At 45.5% G+C, this 16,555-nt stretch overlaps 1 protein-coding gene and 1 pseudogene across 1 annotated transcript; one reads left to right on the top strand and one right to left on the bottom strand.

Moving 5' to 3' along the window:
• Positions 1–3,703: 3,703 nt before the first annotated feature.
• Positions 3,704–4,542, top strand: LOC100993791 (large ribosomal subunit protein eL8-like; annotated as a pseudogene).
• A 685-nt stretch (positions 4,543–5,227) lies between these two features.
• LOC100993452 (HLA class I histocompatibility antigen, A alpha chain-like) lies at positions 5,228–15,494 on the bottom strand. The gene is given in 8 exon segments (XM_034961678.3): positions 5,228–5,317; positions 5,468–5,504; positions 5,917–6,033; positions 6,158–6,433; positions 7,023–7,122; positions 14,372–14,562; positions 14,796–15,065; positions 15,197–15,494. Coding segments are annotated over 8 exon segments (1,359 nt in total). The 3' UTR covers positions 5,228–5,247.
• Positions 15,495–16,555: the final 1,061 nt, after the last annotated feature.

Below are 16,555 nucleotides of genomic sequence, written 5' to 3'. Positions count from 1 at the left end.
CTGAAAGAGCTTTTGAAATATTTGATAGAATTCACCAGTGAAGATATCTGGGCTTTGGCATTTCTTTGTGAGAAGGTTTTAAAATTACTGTCTTAGTGTACAGTTCTCTTCAGATTTTCTATTTATTTTTTAGTCAGTTTCAGCAATTTCTATCTTTGTATAAATCTGTCCATTTTATCTAAGTGGTCTAACTGATTGGCTTCAGGTTTTTCAGAGTATTAACTTATAATGTTTTTTAACTTCTAAAGTGTCATTAGTGATACTATCTCTTGTGTTCACAATTTTGGTAATTTATCTCATTTCTCGTACTGTCTGTTTTGACTTTTGGTCAAGAAAACAGACAGAGGCAGCTCTGTGACAGATTCTCTAGTGGGAAGCTTTGATCATTCATAGCTGGCAAGCCAGACTGATGCCAGCAACCCCAAAGGAGCTGCCAATGGATCTTGACAGGGAAGTCACTGACTCTGGATTGGGTTATGTTCAACCAGGGGTAGATGTCAATGCTTCAAGGGCTATACAAGAACCAGAACAATGGAGATTGCACCAATTTGGACTGTTGAGTCAGATTTCTTTACACAAGAAAACACACTTTACAGCCTCAAACAGCCAACAATGCACAGGGAAGTGTCCTATTCAGGGGAAACTTTGATAGAATATTGAAATGGCTGACCAGGCGCGGTGGCTCATGCCTGTAATCCCAGCACTTTGGGTGGCCGAGGCGGGCGGATCACCTGAGTTTAGGAGTTTGAGACTATCCTGGCCAATATGGTGAAACCCCGTCTCTACTGAAAATACAAAAATTAGCTGCGTGTGGTGGTGGGCGCCTGTATTACCAGCTACTCGGGAGGCTGAGACAGTAGAATTGCTTGAACCTGGGAGGCAGAGGTTGCATGAGCCGAGATCATACTACTGCACTCCAGCCTGGGCGACAGAGTGAGACTCCATCTCAAAAAAAAAAAAAAAAAAAGAAATAGTCAGTTGAAACGTTGGTTGTCTAATTGTCTAAAAACTGCCAATATAATTGTTGGGCAATTCTAAACATGAAGGACTGGCTTTTATATCTTCATGAATGTGCTTACTGTCAACATGGGTGGGGCTGCGAAACTGACTCCACTAGGTAGCTTCCTCTCTTTTTCCTGATGGATCAGGGTGATGCTGTTATGACTGTACATACAATTCTTCTTAAGGGGAGGATGCTGGAATAATGACTACACTTCATTTCTTATTTCTTTTTTTACACAGGGTGCAGTGGTACCAGGAACAGGGATGCAAATCGAACTGCCAGAAACAGGAATTATCCCTAAGGAAAAAACCATAACTATATTTTTATACCTTTATGTAAGAATTCCCAAGCAAATCAAGGATTGTGCTGTGCCTTCATTTCATCTGGCAAAGTCAGGATTAACTGTAAGTACAGCTACATAGACTGGTGGTCAGATAGCCTGCACTAGTTCCTAACCTATGTAACCTACCGTCTATGATCAAAAGTAGATTAAGAGAAGACATGGTAGAATACTATTGCTGCATGCAGTCTAGGCCAGCACAGCAGCCAAACCTAATGTCACTTCTAGAACTGGAAAAGACTGATATAAAGGGACAGAAGGAGGAATAGTGGCTGAGGGTAAGTGAATAAATCAAAGGGTTATGTAATGAGGAAAATTCAATATTAGCTTATCTCCTCAAAAGTGGTGTGAGCAAGAGATGTTGTCTCTTAGGTCAACTATAGTGGATGCCTAAAAGGGTGAAGCTGTATGTCCCTGAGACCATTCTTGTTTTTGGAACCTGTTAAGATTGAATGGTGTCTGCAAAGCTGAGTGATGTCATTCTGGGAGACATATTCATACAAGAGGATGATAAACTGGCCTAATTTTGAATAACCGAATGAGACTTGGATAATATGCCAATGCTTCTTTACTGTTATAATCCTTTTCGTATGAAAAATATGTGGTCAAAGAAAAGGGGGTAATATGAGTTATCACAAAAACATTTAGTCTTATCCCTGGTTTCTCCTAAAAACCTTAGAATCTCTTGAGTTATTAGAGTGTCTTTAGAATACTGAGGAAAGGACTCTTGGCTGAGTGGATCCTGGATACCTTGAGAATGGGGGCTGGCTGCCACAGACACATACCTATGATGAGAGGGTTGTCTTTTTCCGTTTTGTGTTGCTATAAAGAAATGTCTGAGACTGACTAATTTATATAAACAAGGTTCATTTGGCTCAGGATTCTGATGTCTGGAAATGTTTGAGCATTTAATGAGGGCCTCAGGCTGCTTCCACTCATGGCAGAAGGCAAAGGGGAGCTGGTATGTGCAGAAGTCACGTGGTAAGAGAGGAACAGAGGGAGTAAGAAGGTGCGAGACTCTTTTAACAACTAGCTCTTTTGGAAACTAATAGGGCAACAATTCATTGACTCCCGAGAGAGGGCAGTATCTCTCTGTTCATAAAAGATTGGCCCCCAAGACCCAAACGCCACCCATTAGGCCCTAAGTCCAACATTGGGGGTTAGATTTTAACATGAGGTATCCGGGGATAAATATTTATATCATTGCATCCTGTCCCTAGCCAGCCAAAGCTCACATTCTTCTCACATTGCAAAAGACAATAATCTTCTCCCAATTGTCCAAAATGTGTTGGGTTGATCCAGCATCAATTCTAAATTCCAAAGTCTCATCTGAGACTCAAGGTAAGTTCTTATAGCTGTGCACCTGTAAAATTAAAAAAAGTTATTTACTTCTAAAATATTAATACAACAGTGGTAGAGACATTTCCTATACATTTCCATTCCAAAAGAAATAAATGGGCCAAAAGAAATGAATGCAGTGTCCTCACAAGGTTGAAACTCATCATGGCAGACATTAAAACTTAAAGCTCTAAAATAATCTCCTTTGACTCTATATCTTGAACCCTGAGCACACTCGCTGGTGCAAGCAACGGACTCACAATGCCATCTGCAGCCTCATATCCGTGGCTTTGGTGAACATAATCCATATAGCTGCTCTCATGGGTGAACATTGAATGCTTATGGCTTTTCCAGGCTGAACTTGCATATTGCCAGTGGCTCTATGATTTAGTAGTCTTGGCAGGGGTCCTGTTCCTGCAGCTCCACTAGGAATTGTCCTGGATATTAAATTTCCCATTTAAATATCAGTTCCAGTTTCAGGTCATGTCTTTGCTCACACATATGTGCATAGGCTATTACAAGCAGGCAGGCCAAATCTGGAATGCTATGCTGCTTAGAAATTTCTTCCACCAGATACCCTTATACATCACTCTCAAGTTCAAAGTCCTACAGATCCCTAGGGAGGGGGAACAATGCCTCCAAGTTCTTTGCCAATGCATAACAAAAGCGACCTTTCCTCTAGGTCCCAATAAGTTCCTCATCACCATGTGAGACCTTATCAGCCTGGACTCTATTGTCCATATCACTATCAGCATTTTGGTCACAACAGCTTAACAAATCTCTAGGAAGTTGCAAATTTTCCCCCATTTTCTTGTCTTCTGAACTCTCCAAACTCTTCCAACCTCTGCCTGTTACCCAGTTCCAAAGCCGTTTCCACATTTTCAACAATTTTTATAGTAATACCCAACTCCTGGTACCAATTTTCTGAATTAGTTCATTCTCACACTTTCATAAAGAAATACCTGAGACTGGGTAATTTATAAAGAAAATAGGTTTCTTTCTTTCCCCTCCCACCATCCAAGATGCCAAAAGGAAAGAAGGCCAAGGAGAAGAAGGTGGCTCCAGCCCCTGCTGTCGTGAAGAAGCAGGAGGCCAAGAAAGTGGTAAATCCCTTGTTTGAGAAAAGGCCTAAGAATTTTGGCATTGGACAGGATATCCAGCCCAAAAGAGACCTCACCCACTTTGTGAAATGGCCCTGCTATATCAGGTTGCAGCAGCAGAGAACCATCCTCTATAAGTGGCTGAAAGTGCCTCCTGCGATTAACCAGTTCACCCAGGCACCAGACAGCCAAACAGCTACTCTGCTGCTTAAGCTGGCCCACAATACAGACCAGAGACAAACCAAGAGAAGAAGCAGAGGCTGTTGGCCCGGGCCAAGAAGAAAGCTGCTGGCAAAGGGGACATTCCCCACTAAGAGACCACCTGTCCTTCGAGCAGGAGTTAACACCATCACCACCTTGGTGAAGAACAAGAAAGCTCAGCTGGTGGTGATTGCACATGATGTAGATCCCATCAAGCTGGTTGTCTTCTTGCCTGTCCTGTGTCATAAAATGGGGTCCCTTACTGCATTATCAAAGGGAAGGCAAGACTGGGACATCTAGTCCATAGGAAGACCTGCACCACTGTCACCTTCACACAGGTTAACTCGGAAGACAAAGGTGCTTTGGCTAAGCTGGTGGAAGTTCTCAGGACCAATTACAATGACAGATACGATGAGATCCGCCGTCACTGGGGAGACAGTGTCCTGGGTCTCAAGTATGTGGTTTGCATTGCCAAGCTCAAAAAGGCAAAGGGTAAAGAACATGCCACTAAATTGGGTGAAATGTACACTGTTGAGTTTTCTGTATGTAAAAATAATTAAAATAATACAAATTTTCCTTCAAAAAACAAAAACAAAACAAAAACAGAAAAGAGGTTTAAATTGGGTCATGGTTCTGCAGGCTATACAGAAAGTATGATTCTGGCATCTGCTTATCTTATGAGAGGGCCTCAGGGAACTTTCAATTATGCTGGAAGGTTAAGGGGAAGCAGATATTACTTACATGCCTGGAGCAGGAGGGAGAGAGAGCAGGGAGGTGACACAGATTTTTAAACACCAGATCTTGTGAGAATTATCACAAGAATAGCACCAAAGAGATGGTTCTAAACCGTTCATGAAGGATCCATCCTCATGAGCCGATCACCTGCCACCAGGCACCACCTCCAAAATTAGGGATTACAATTGAACATGAGATTTGGGTGGGGACACAGATCCAAACAATATCAGAGGTCATGGTGGACATGAGGATGGGCTGGTCTCCCATTTCTTACCTGTTACCGTAGACATAGACACATTCAGACGCTTTGGCAGAAAGAGAAGCCAGAGGCCCTTAATGTCACAAAGAGGAGGCATGAACAAATCTTGCATCTCAGTCCCTCACAAGGCAATCTTAGAAAAAACATAGTCATGAACTAATCCAGGTCAGTCACAGTAAGTGGTGACACTGAACAGCCCACCACAACTTGAAAAATTCCAAATCAAAGAATCTCCAGAGCCTAGTTGTGTCCCCTCTGCCCAACTCCTCTTTCACTTCAGGCCCTCTAAGGTGTCACTTTTACAAGCCTTGAGAGACACATCAGAGCCCTGGGTACTGTTCCTGTTTGGGGTGGAACAAAAACAAAATCTGGTCAGAGCCCACAGGTGATGTGACTAAAGGAGGAATTTTGGGGTGGCTGAGCTCCCCCATGGGCTCCTGTCTACACTATCCCAAGGATCTCAGGGATCACTCTTCCCACCCCTACCACACTTACATGAAGCCTGAGCATAGCTGCCTCCTTTTCCATCTGTGGAAAGAAAACAAACTGTGAGAGGCCAGGGAGGAGGCAGGGCATGAGATCCTAGAGGAGTTTCCGGAACTGTGACTGCAGACCCAGGTCAGGATCAGAAAAACCGAGGGAAGAGGATGTGTTGAAGCTGGACCAATTGTCCTCCTGAGGTCTGTCCTCAGCAGGGACCTTCCCCTGACCTGTGACTGCTGGGAGTCAGGTTCCCATGACTACAATCAAGGTGATAAATTTGTCCTTCATTTTCACAGGTGCTTTACAAAAGAGTAAGTGTTGATAGACAGGGCCTCTGAACAGGGTAAATGTGCGTGGAGATGATGCCTCACAACTAGGCAAGATATGAGCCAACTCCTACCTGGGGCTTGAAATCCACCAATGGGAGAAGGAAACTCAGAGCTCACCCCTTTCCTACCTGGGATCTTATTCCTCCACATCACAGCAGCGACCACAGCTACAGTGAATACAGCAACTAGAAGAACCAGGCCAGCAATGATGCCCACAACGGGGATGATGGGCTGGGAAGACAGCTCTAAGAAAGGAGGTGAACGTGAGGGGCCCTGACCCCCAGGCCTCAGCCCTGACCCTGCTTAAAGGCTCCAGAAGGACTTCTGCTTTGCCTGAGAAGAGACATGACCCCTCATTCGTCTCCTTACCCCATCTTAGTGTGAGGGGCTCAGGCAACCCCTCGTGCTGCACATGGCATGTGTACCTCTGCTTCTCTCCAGAAGACACCACTGCAGCTGCCCACTTCTGGAAGGTTCTGTACCGTGCAAGTCTGGTCCCCACAAACTCTGCATCCTGAATTTGGTCCTCCCCATCCCACTCCTGGGTCAGTGTGATCTCCAGAGGGTAGAAGCCCAGGGCCCAGCACCTCAGCACGGCCTCATGGGTGGAGATGGGGTGGTGGGTTACCTGTGCCTTTAGGGGATCTGAGGGCAAGAGGTAGAAAATTCAGGCACTTTGCATTCCTCATGAGACACAGCACCCATGTGACCATCCTGAGAATGGACGGGACACCTGGGGTGGGGAAGGGAGCACAGAACCCAGACAGCATTCTGGACACAAGCACCTGGGATAATCTCTTATTCCTTGGAAAGTTCTAGTGTCTGAGGCGGAAACAGAGATTTCTGGTCCTGACCTGAGTGGAGGCCGAGGGACTCAGAAGAGCTGGAATCAGACCCCCCCACACATTGAGTATGAGGCAGAGAACAAGGCCTGAGAGGAAAATTCCTGGTGCCCAAGGCTGCTGGGGGGTCAAAGGGGACCGCGTATCAGTATTCCAGGGATTGTCTTCCCCTCCTTTCCCGCAGAGACTTCATCCGTTAATTGTCCCAGAGCGCAGGGCGGGCCCTCAGTCACTCTCTGGTATAGGATTTATAAACCCAGGAGGACTCTTCTGCCTCAGGACAAGAGGGAGAGGGATATTTTAGCGTTGGTCCCATTTTCCTCCCCTTCTTTTGGAAGGTGGCTCAGGGATATCTGCAGGAGATCAGGGAGGCGCCCCGTGGCCTCTGGTACCTGCGCATTGCAGCCTCTCCTTCTCATTCTTAAGGCCTTTGCTGAGCCACTCCGCCCACCTTCCGGGCAGGTAGGTTTTGAGCAGCTCTGCATGTTCCTCCTCCAAAACATCTGAGCCGCCTTGTCCGCTGCGGTCCAAGAGCGCAGTTCCTGGTTTAGGACGAGGTAACTGGCGCCATCGTAGGGTATGTTCATCCCCGCGCGAAGAGGCTCCGGTCCGGGTCCAGGTCGCAGCTGTGTATCCACTGGAGGTGGGAGACCCTGTCCCCAAGCCCACGGTCAGCCTCAGCCACTGAGCCTCAGCCACTGAGCTCCTCTTCTGCCCCGACCAATCCCCCGGGGATTTGGGCCTGAACTGAAAATGGAATCGGGTATAGGCACCTGGGGTTCTTGTGTCGAGGGTCTCCACGAGTCCCGCAGCCTCGGGGTGGGTCTCCGATTGTGCTACAGTGGGTAGCACAATCTTGGTAGCCCCTGAATGGTCACGAATCTAATTTGTAAAAGAGGTGATTTTTGGCCCCATTATATATAAATATGTCTAAACCCATTGCAATTAGACTCACAAAGTTAAGTTTTACTTTCCCAGACTGTGTATCTGTGACTCTGGTCTGTTGTATTTTTACAGTATCTTTATTTCATAGCCCTGAGTTTGTGTGTGCGAGTCCAGGACATCTCAATACAAAGCACAATGTATTACCGTATATTGCAACCAGGAGCCTGTACAGAATTTAATTACCTCAGAATTGCAAGTGCTTAATGCAGCCAAAGTGCCCTTCGCCAGTGCTCATGCACTCCCTTTATTATTAATTTTTTTATTTTTTATTTATTTACAGACAGGGTGTCACTCTGTTACCCTGGCTGAAGTGCAGTGGCACGCTCATGACTCACTGAAGCCTCGACCTCCTTGGCTCATGTGATCAATGCTCCTCCCTCAGCCTCCCAAGTAGCTGGCACCACAGGCTTGTGCCACCACTCCTGGCTAATTTTTCTAAAAATAATATTTGTAGAGATGAGGTCTCCCTACGTTGCTCTGGCTGGTCTTGAACTCCTGGGCTCAAGCAATCCTCCCGCCTCAGCCTCCCAAAATGCTGGTATTACAGGCATGAGCTATAATGGCCGGCCCATGCACTTGCCTATTATTATGAATTATTCACATCTAAGCTATGTGTATATTTTATTGAGACATTTGGTATTCTTTTTAACCTTTTTTTTTTTTGAGACGGAGTCTCGCTCTGTTGCCCAGGCTGGAGTGCAGTGGTGCAATCTCGCTCACTGCAAGCACCGCCTCCCGGGTTCACGCCATTCTCCTGCCTCAGCCTCCCAAGTAGCTGGGACTACAGGCGACCGCCACCACGCCTGGCTAATTTTTTTGTAATTTTTTAGTAGAGACGGGGTTTCACCATGTTAGCCAGGATGGTCTCGATCTCCTGACCTTGTGATCCACGCGCCTCGGCCTCCCAAAGTGCTGGGATTACAGGCGTGAGCCACCGTGCCCGGCCTTTTTTAACCTTTTTATCTTAGAGAGGCAATTAGGTTTTAGACAGCCCCACAGAATGCATTAAAGACCAAGGTGCAAGTAACACTGTGCCAGGCTTTGCGGATAAATGCATTAAAAATCTATAAAACACTATATTTAAGTCTGAGAATTCCATCGCTTTAGAATTCTTTCTCTCTGTTCCTTTACCTCACCTCCTGCTTCTCCAGCCCTTCTCTCTGTTCCTGTCATCCTTCAGGCCCTCCTCTCCCCTTAGTCTCTACTACTCTGTCACTACTGAATTGTGTCCCTAGCTCTGTCCCTCGCCTGCTGCCCATGACTGTTCTCCCCACAAAGGTCAGCAATCCTGCTAATGTAAGTCAGATTGTGTCATTTCTTCACTTAAAAGCCTCTAATGGCTCCATCTTACTCTCAAGAAGCCTCTAGAATGGAAGGCACAAGCACAGGGGCTTTGGGTTGTTTTGATCAAAGTTGTGTCTACAGAAAATAAAAGTATATCTGCCACATAGTAGGCACTAAGTTAATTTTTGTTGAATGAATGAATGAAATATAATTGTGTTCAAAATTGTATCGCACAAAAATCATGAAATGGAAAATGCAAAGCAAGTTAGGAAATATTTGGTTTTATGCAACTACTATGCATATCAGTTCATGAATTCATTCCGGTGGAGAAAATGTCATATACTTATCCTTTGAATCTGTTTATTTATTTCCTGGTAGTACATAACCAATTACCACAAACTTAGTGGCTGAAAACAGCACCATTTATTTGTCTACATTTCCTTCATCAGAAATCCAGGCCTAATGTGATAGACTCTTTGTTCAGAGTTTCGCAAAGCTGTATCCTCATCTTAAGATTGGGGTTCTCCCCCAAGCTTATGTAGAGTTTGTTGGCAGAATTCGGTTTCTGGCAATTGTAGGATTAAGGTCCCTGTTTCCTTCGGGCTATCAGAGTAGACAGTGGGGAGGGCTTCTAATTCCTATTGGCCACCAGTGTTCTTTCCCCATGATCCCTCCGTTTTCAAAGCCCAAAGTGGAGGAAGCCCCTCACGCTGAATCCCTCTCACACTGTGAGTCTCTATTCTCAGGAAGAACCCAGTCCTTTTCACAGCTTACCTGATTAGGACCGTCTAAGCAGGATAATCCTCATCTTAAAGTCAACTGACTGGGGACTTTAAATATATCTGCAAAACCTCTTCACAGCAGCACCTGCTTTAGTGTCAACTGAGTAACTGGGGTAACCTGAGTAACCAAGGGTGGTTATTGGGGTGTCATCATAGAATCAGCCTAGCATAGCCTGGATCTTCCTTTCGTGTTTAAATAGAACATACAAGTTGAAGATCAAAAAATAGATCATTGTTAATGATAATAAAATATATCTTATATAGCCATGGAAATTTTTATTAAATATGAAAAGCAAATGACATGTTTAATATCTTATAATGAATTTAGAGCAAATGAAAAAGTTCAGTGATTCATCCTCTCTTGTGAAGCTGTATTAGTTATCTACTGCTGCATAACAAGTCACCTACAACTTAGCAGCTCAAATCAACAAATATTTATCATCTCCCACAGTTATCCATGGTCAGGAATCCAGGAGAAGTTTCTCTGAATGCTTCTGGCTCAGGGCCTCTCACAACGTTGCAGTCTAGTTGTCTTCCAGGGCTGAATCATCTGAGGGCTCAAATGGGGCCAGGGATTCACAAGACACAAGAATCTCTCACGTGGCTTTTGGAAGAGGCTTTAGCTTCTTATTGTCTGGTCCCAGGAGGACTCACTTCCTAGTCACATGGACCACAGGCCTCCTTATGACACAACAGCCAGCTTCCCCCAGGGCTCATGATTCCAGAGAAAGAAAGAACCAAAGTAGAAACTTCAGTGAGTCTTATGTTCTACACCCAGAATCACAAACTATTATGTCAGCATTACTCTATCAGTTAGAAGTGAGTCATTAAGTCCAGGCCACACGAACAGGGAGGGAATGAAGCTGCACTTCTGGAAAGGAGGAGTATCAAAGAATTTATAAACATGTTAAAAGCAAAATTAACATTATTGTTTCCGGGTTTTGTAAATCAAATACTTCTTGTATCTGACTTTTTTTAATACTTTAAAATTCTCTTCTGTAAAGTTGATTAAATATTTGAGACAGAGAAAGAAGATACAACAATATCTCAGATTTTTTTTGTAAATGCCTTTAATATTAATGTTCTCTTTGATAAGTTGCAACAGAGTTGAGAAAATACAGTAGCTAAATTAAAGTGTCCCAAGACTTTGGTGCCATACAATAATGCCTTTACAATCATAACTATGTTTGTTTTTCTTCAGAAGTTTCTAATTTGGTTTAAGAATGCCCAAAATGCCAATTTTCTTACTCAAGCATCTACGAAAATATTTGCCTAATCAGGGTGCTTTGCAGTTAGAAAAATGTGAATCTCACACCTCTGTCTATACACTAGCTTAGCATCATGACAATAATTTGTTTGGCTAGGGTAGGCAGAAATTGTTTACTCCAATCTAGGAACAAGATTTTTCAGTAACTGGCTATTCAGTGGGCATCCTATGAAAGTTTAACATCTTTCACTGTGTTTTTTAATTAGATGTGGTAGAAGTGATTTGGACTCCAGTATGATTCTGAAAAACACTGTTCTTTCGTGCTGCTATCATTGCTGTACAAGCATCTCTTTCATGTTTTCCATTCTTATTGCTATTTCATCACTAGTTATTCCTTTATGTCTTTTCATTTAATTTATTTTGCTCAACAATGCTTTTATTTTTTTTACTGTGTAAAAGTTTAATCCACTTGTATGTGTGGTAAAATGTGAGCAACATATCAAATTCTCAAATTCTTTGCAAGATACAATTGCCTTGCACATCAGATTGAACATTGTATGCCAGACAATGTAGAGAGTTGCCAATTAGCCCAGGATCAAATGACCTCTTTCTAGCCAAGGCTGTTTTTCATGAGATCCTGGTCCTCTCTGTCACATGACTCTTTACAATTGGCTGTGGCTTTGTTTTAACGTGTGTAGTTATTGCTAAGGATCCTTGAGATGAACTTTGGTATTTTCTTTTCTCTTTCATTTCAAATAATCAGTCAGGAATGGCACACAAGGTGCATTTTGAAAAATGACACTTTAAAGATTTGTGGGCCAGAAATGGTGGCTCATGTCTGTAATCCCAGCACTTTGGAAGGCCGAAGTTGGTGGATCACCTGAGGTCAGGAGTTTGAGACCAACCTGGACAATATGGTGAAACCCCGTCTCTACTAAAAATACAAAAATCACCTGGGTGTCGTGGTGGATGCCTATAATTCCAGATACTCAGGAGGCTGAGGTAGGAGAATTGCTTGAACCTGGGAGGCGGAGGTTGCAGTGAACTGAGATCACGCCACTGCACTCCAGCCTGGGCAACAAGAGGGAGACTCCATCTCGAAAATAAATAAATAAATAAATAAATAAATAAAGATTTATGATCAAGTAACTTAACTACCTGGACATCCCCTCCTGGCATAAAAAACAAAACCTATGAAGCCACCCTCAGCTGTTGTCCAATTCTGTTCCCCAAAAGGAACTTCTATCTTGAGTCTTGTATTTACTATTCCTTTTCATTGTCTCTAAAGATTTTTACAATAAGTATATATATATCCAAATCACAGTTTGACCTGCTTTTTTTAACTTCTCTGTACAGAGAACTCACACAATGTGCATTCTTCTGTGATGCTGATGCATGTTATGTGTAGGAGAGTTATCTCTGATGTGGGAGGGTGCTGTTCATTCACTGTTGCTGCTAAAGTTTTACTTTTTATTATTATACGACAATTTTGTTAATTCCCATTGATGTATATGTGATTGTTTCCAGTTTTTGCCATAAACATTGGTGTACATGTCTCCTGGACACATAGCCAAGAATGTCCCCAGGGTGTATGATCAGGAGGCAGATGGTGGGATTATATGATGTATGGACCTTAATCATACTAGATAAGGCTAATTTGATTTCTCAAGTGCTTGTACCAAGAATGGGAAAGAGCTCACGTTGCTCATGTGTTCTGAAAACATTCAGTTGGAGGCAGAAATTAAATGTTAAAAGGTACTGTCTTGGCTATAGAATCACCCTAGGGATTTTTTCATATTCCATTAACAACTTCCTTTTCTTTACTTTTATATTATAAATTACGGCATTATACTTTTAGCATAAAGTTCAAATAATGCTTCCTTTTGGCCTAAACACTTGGAGTTTATGAAAAAAATGGAGGGAGGGAGAAAGCTCTGAGGGAGGAAAGGAGGAAAGAAGGAAGGAAGGACAGAGAAAGACAAAATTTAAAAATGTTCAAAAAAGAATAGGAGGAAAGGGTTGGAAACAGCAAGTATAGCTAATGTTATTAAAATGCAAGGGATTAAAAGATATGTAGAGAATATACATGGAATAATGGAAACTTAAGAAAGCCTTAATAGTTATCTAGTGCTGTGTCACAAACTACCTCAAAATTTAGTAGCTTAATAGAACAAATATCTGTTAACTCAAAGAGATACTACAAACACAAGTAAAATAGATGCTGTGGGGGTGGCAGAAGTTGGATAAAGAGAAGGATTTTACAGGTTGGAATAAGTAAGAGTTATTGATATGCAGATGGAAATAATTTTTAGTCCAAGTCCTTCAAGGAGCAGATGCCAAGATGAGCTTAAAGTCTGCGACATCTTATGAGGGGACACACCCCTAAGGGAATATGGGAAGTGAGCCAGAAATCCCTGGAAAAGGCAGCAGACCACGATGCAAGTGTGACCCCAAGTGCTGGACAGAAGGAGAGAAAGTTTGTTCGACGCATCCTAGAGCACAGGCAATCTAAGGAGAGTTGAGCAAGGCCGTGGAGGAGTCTTCCAGCTACAGTTGGCCATCAGAGGAGTCCCGTGTCTCCCAGGAATGGCTTGCCTTAACGCCTGCTGTGACCAGTCACTGGCTGGGAACAGCCCATGGGAAGCAGGGCTTTGCACCAATCCTGCTGAGGATGTCAGAGCACAGGCGCACAGCCTTGGGACATTACCTATGAGTATCACTCAATCCTTCCTTCCTGAGGGTTCTGGGCTCTTGAATATGAAACCCTCTCAGGCTGGGTTGCTGGATGATTCTGCTCACACTTACAACAGGACAAGGGGAACCATAAGGTCTCCAAGTGGATCTCTTATTTCCACACACACATCTCCTGCCCTCCTTGTGTGATAGCAGCCCTGCCTCCTCCTCTTCTCACCTGCTTGTGTCTGGACACATACTATTCAAACATCCCTGGGGGCAGCCATAATGTGTAGTTCCATGGACTCTCATTTAAATGTCTCCTTGCCAGGGTGTCCCCTTTGGGAAACCAGGACCTCCTCCCCTACAGAGCCCAGATATTGGAGATGAGAAGTGCAAAATCACCCTGAAGGTGAATATAAGAGTTTAGATATGGAGCCACACCTGCTTCTACTTCTTGGTTTTTGGACCCACATATTCTTTCCTTCTGTGAACACAGCACTATAGAGACACCTTTGATTCAATACATGCACCACATCCTGAAAGATGGCAGCCATTCCTCAGAGGGTTTCATCCAAGCTGGCACTAAGTTGTGTCTGTAGAGACCTGTCCATGACTCTGTGTGGCTGGCAGCCCCTGGGAGGTGCAGGTGGTGATAAGACCAGGGGATGCCATGGTCATGGCCCACGCTTCATCCCCTTCCCTCTGAGGTGTGTCCCGCGGGCAGGTAATGTACTGAAATTCTGAGCCAGTGGCTCAGGAATGCCAATAGTGATACTGGCTGAGGGTCTAAGAGTAGAGAGGAAAACCACACCACATCTAATAGGTGCCTATCCCTGTGAGGATGAACCTCCACCCCCCGGGCCGCCTCCCACTTAAGCTGGGTGATCTGAGCCGCCGTGTCTGCGGCTGTCAAGGAGCACAGGTCCTCGTTCAGGACGATGTAATCCTTGCCATCGTAAGCGAGCTGGTGATACCCGCGGAGTAGGCGCCCGTCCGACCCCACGTCGCAGACAGACATCCTCTAGATGGTGTGAGACCCTGGCCCCGCCCCCGCGGCCAGCCCCGCCCACCGAGCCCCGCCCCCGCCAGGACCAACTTGCGGGGATTTTGGCTGAAAATGAAACCGGGTAACGGCTCCTGGGCCTCTCCCGGGTCAAGGGTCTCCAGGTCCCGCTGCCTCGGCGTGGATCTCGGACCCAGAGACTCGGGGAGACCCGGGCGGTCCGTGGGGGATGTGGAGGGGTAGTGATCTCCCGGCCGGTGTCACTCACAGGCCTCACTCTGGTTGTAGTAGCCGCTCAGGGTCCGCAGGTTCACTCGGTAAAACTGTGCTTTGGCCTTGGCGGTCCCTGTCTCCTCTTCCCAATATTCCGGCCCCTCCTGCTCCATCCACGGCGCCCGCGGCTCCATCCTGGGACTCGTGGCGTCGCTGTCGAGCCGCACGCACTGCGTGTCGTCCACGTCGCCCACGGAGAGGAAGCGGGGATCCGCGTGGCCGGGCCGGGACATGGTGGTGTGGAAATACCTCAAGGAGTGGAAGCCTGGGAGCAAGGAGGGGGCTGAGACCCTCCCGACCCTCCTCCCGGCACCGCAACCGGGTTCCTGCGCCCCCGCCGGGCAGGCCCCTAGCTACTCCCCACAGAGGCCGTTTCCCTCCCGACCCCGCACTCACCTGCCCAGGTCTGGGTCAGGACCAGGGCCCCCGAGAGCAGCAGAAGCAGGGTTCGGGGCGCCATGACACCATCCTCGGCGACTGGGGAGAATCGGAGTCCCGGTGGGTGCGTGGGAACTTTAGAACCGGGACCGCGGCTACATTGATTGGCTTCTCTAGAAACCCGACACTCAATGGGAGTGAGAACTGGGGCAGCCCGGTGAGTATCCAGGAAGAAGGACCCGACACAGGTTGGGAGAGGGAGAAGAGAAACCCTGCGGAGATGGGGAATCCCCAGCGCTGGGCCTCCCCAATCCATACACCGCCTTTGGGGCCTGAGATCCTGAGAGTCACGCCTGAGGCCCTGGGACCTCGCCCTGACCCCGCTACTTCTGTGCCAAGCGCTCTGTCTCAATGTTTCCCTGAGTCTTGGCCCAGGAGCTGTCTGAGAAACCAGGGAGAAACCCTCGGAATGGGCCCCGTCCCTCTCTCTTCACTTTGCATCACGGAATCCCCGTCCCAGAACTGGACTCCCTGCCTCCTACTCCTTACCTGTCCCCGTGGACTCTTCTGGAAGAAAAATCACCCCAGGGAGCTTGTTGCCAGAGAGTGAGCTTGCCCTGGGAATGGAGGTGTAGAGACAGGGTTTTTTGTTGTTGTTGTTTGTTTGTTTTTTAAATCTGGAAAAGTTGTGCCTGAGTGCATGAGATAGAATAGAGACCAGTTTGCTTTTTGTTTATTAACTACAGTGGGTAGCAGAATCTTGGTAACTCCTAATGATCAGGAATCTAATCGGCCAAAAATGTGACTTTGGTCCCTTGACATATAAATGTGTCTAAAAGTATTACAACAGGAATCACAAAGCTCCTAAGTTTCACTTTCCCAGACAATGAATCTGTGACTCCCGCTTGTAGTATTTTAAATTTACCTTCATTCCATAGCCCTGAGTTTCTGTGTGAGTCCAGGACATCTCCTAATACAAGGTAGCCACTGTGTTACTATATGTTGTAACCAGGAGCCAGTACAGACTTTATTCACCTCACAGTGGCAAACACTCAATGCAGTCACAATGCCCCTCACCAGTGCTCATGCACTGCCTGTTTTTAGGAAGTATCCACTTCTAAGTGTTGTGTATATTTTATAGGAATACTTAGTATTTTTTAAACCTGATTAACATTAAAAAAATTAGTTTTTAGGCAGACCCACATAAGGTATTAAAGGCCAACTGCAAAGATCACCCTGCAAGGCTCTGTAGATTGATGCATTAAAATATATCAAACAATGTGTTTAAACCTGAGTTCTGCTGCTTTTGAATTCTTTCCCTCTGCTCCATTTCCTCACCTCCTGCATCTCCAGCCCTTCCCTCCATCCCTCTCATCC

The sequence above is a fragment of the Pan paniscus genome, chromosome 5 (genome assembly GCF_029289425.2).
Source record: "Pan paniscus chromosome 5, NHGRI_mPanPan1-v2.0_pri, whole genome shotgun sequence".
Lineage (NCBI taxonomy): Eukaryota > Metazoa > Chordata > Mammalia > Primates > Hominidae > Pan > Pan paniscus.
This window is presented reverse-complemented; position numbering and strand designations above follow the sequence as displayed.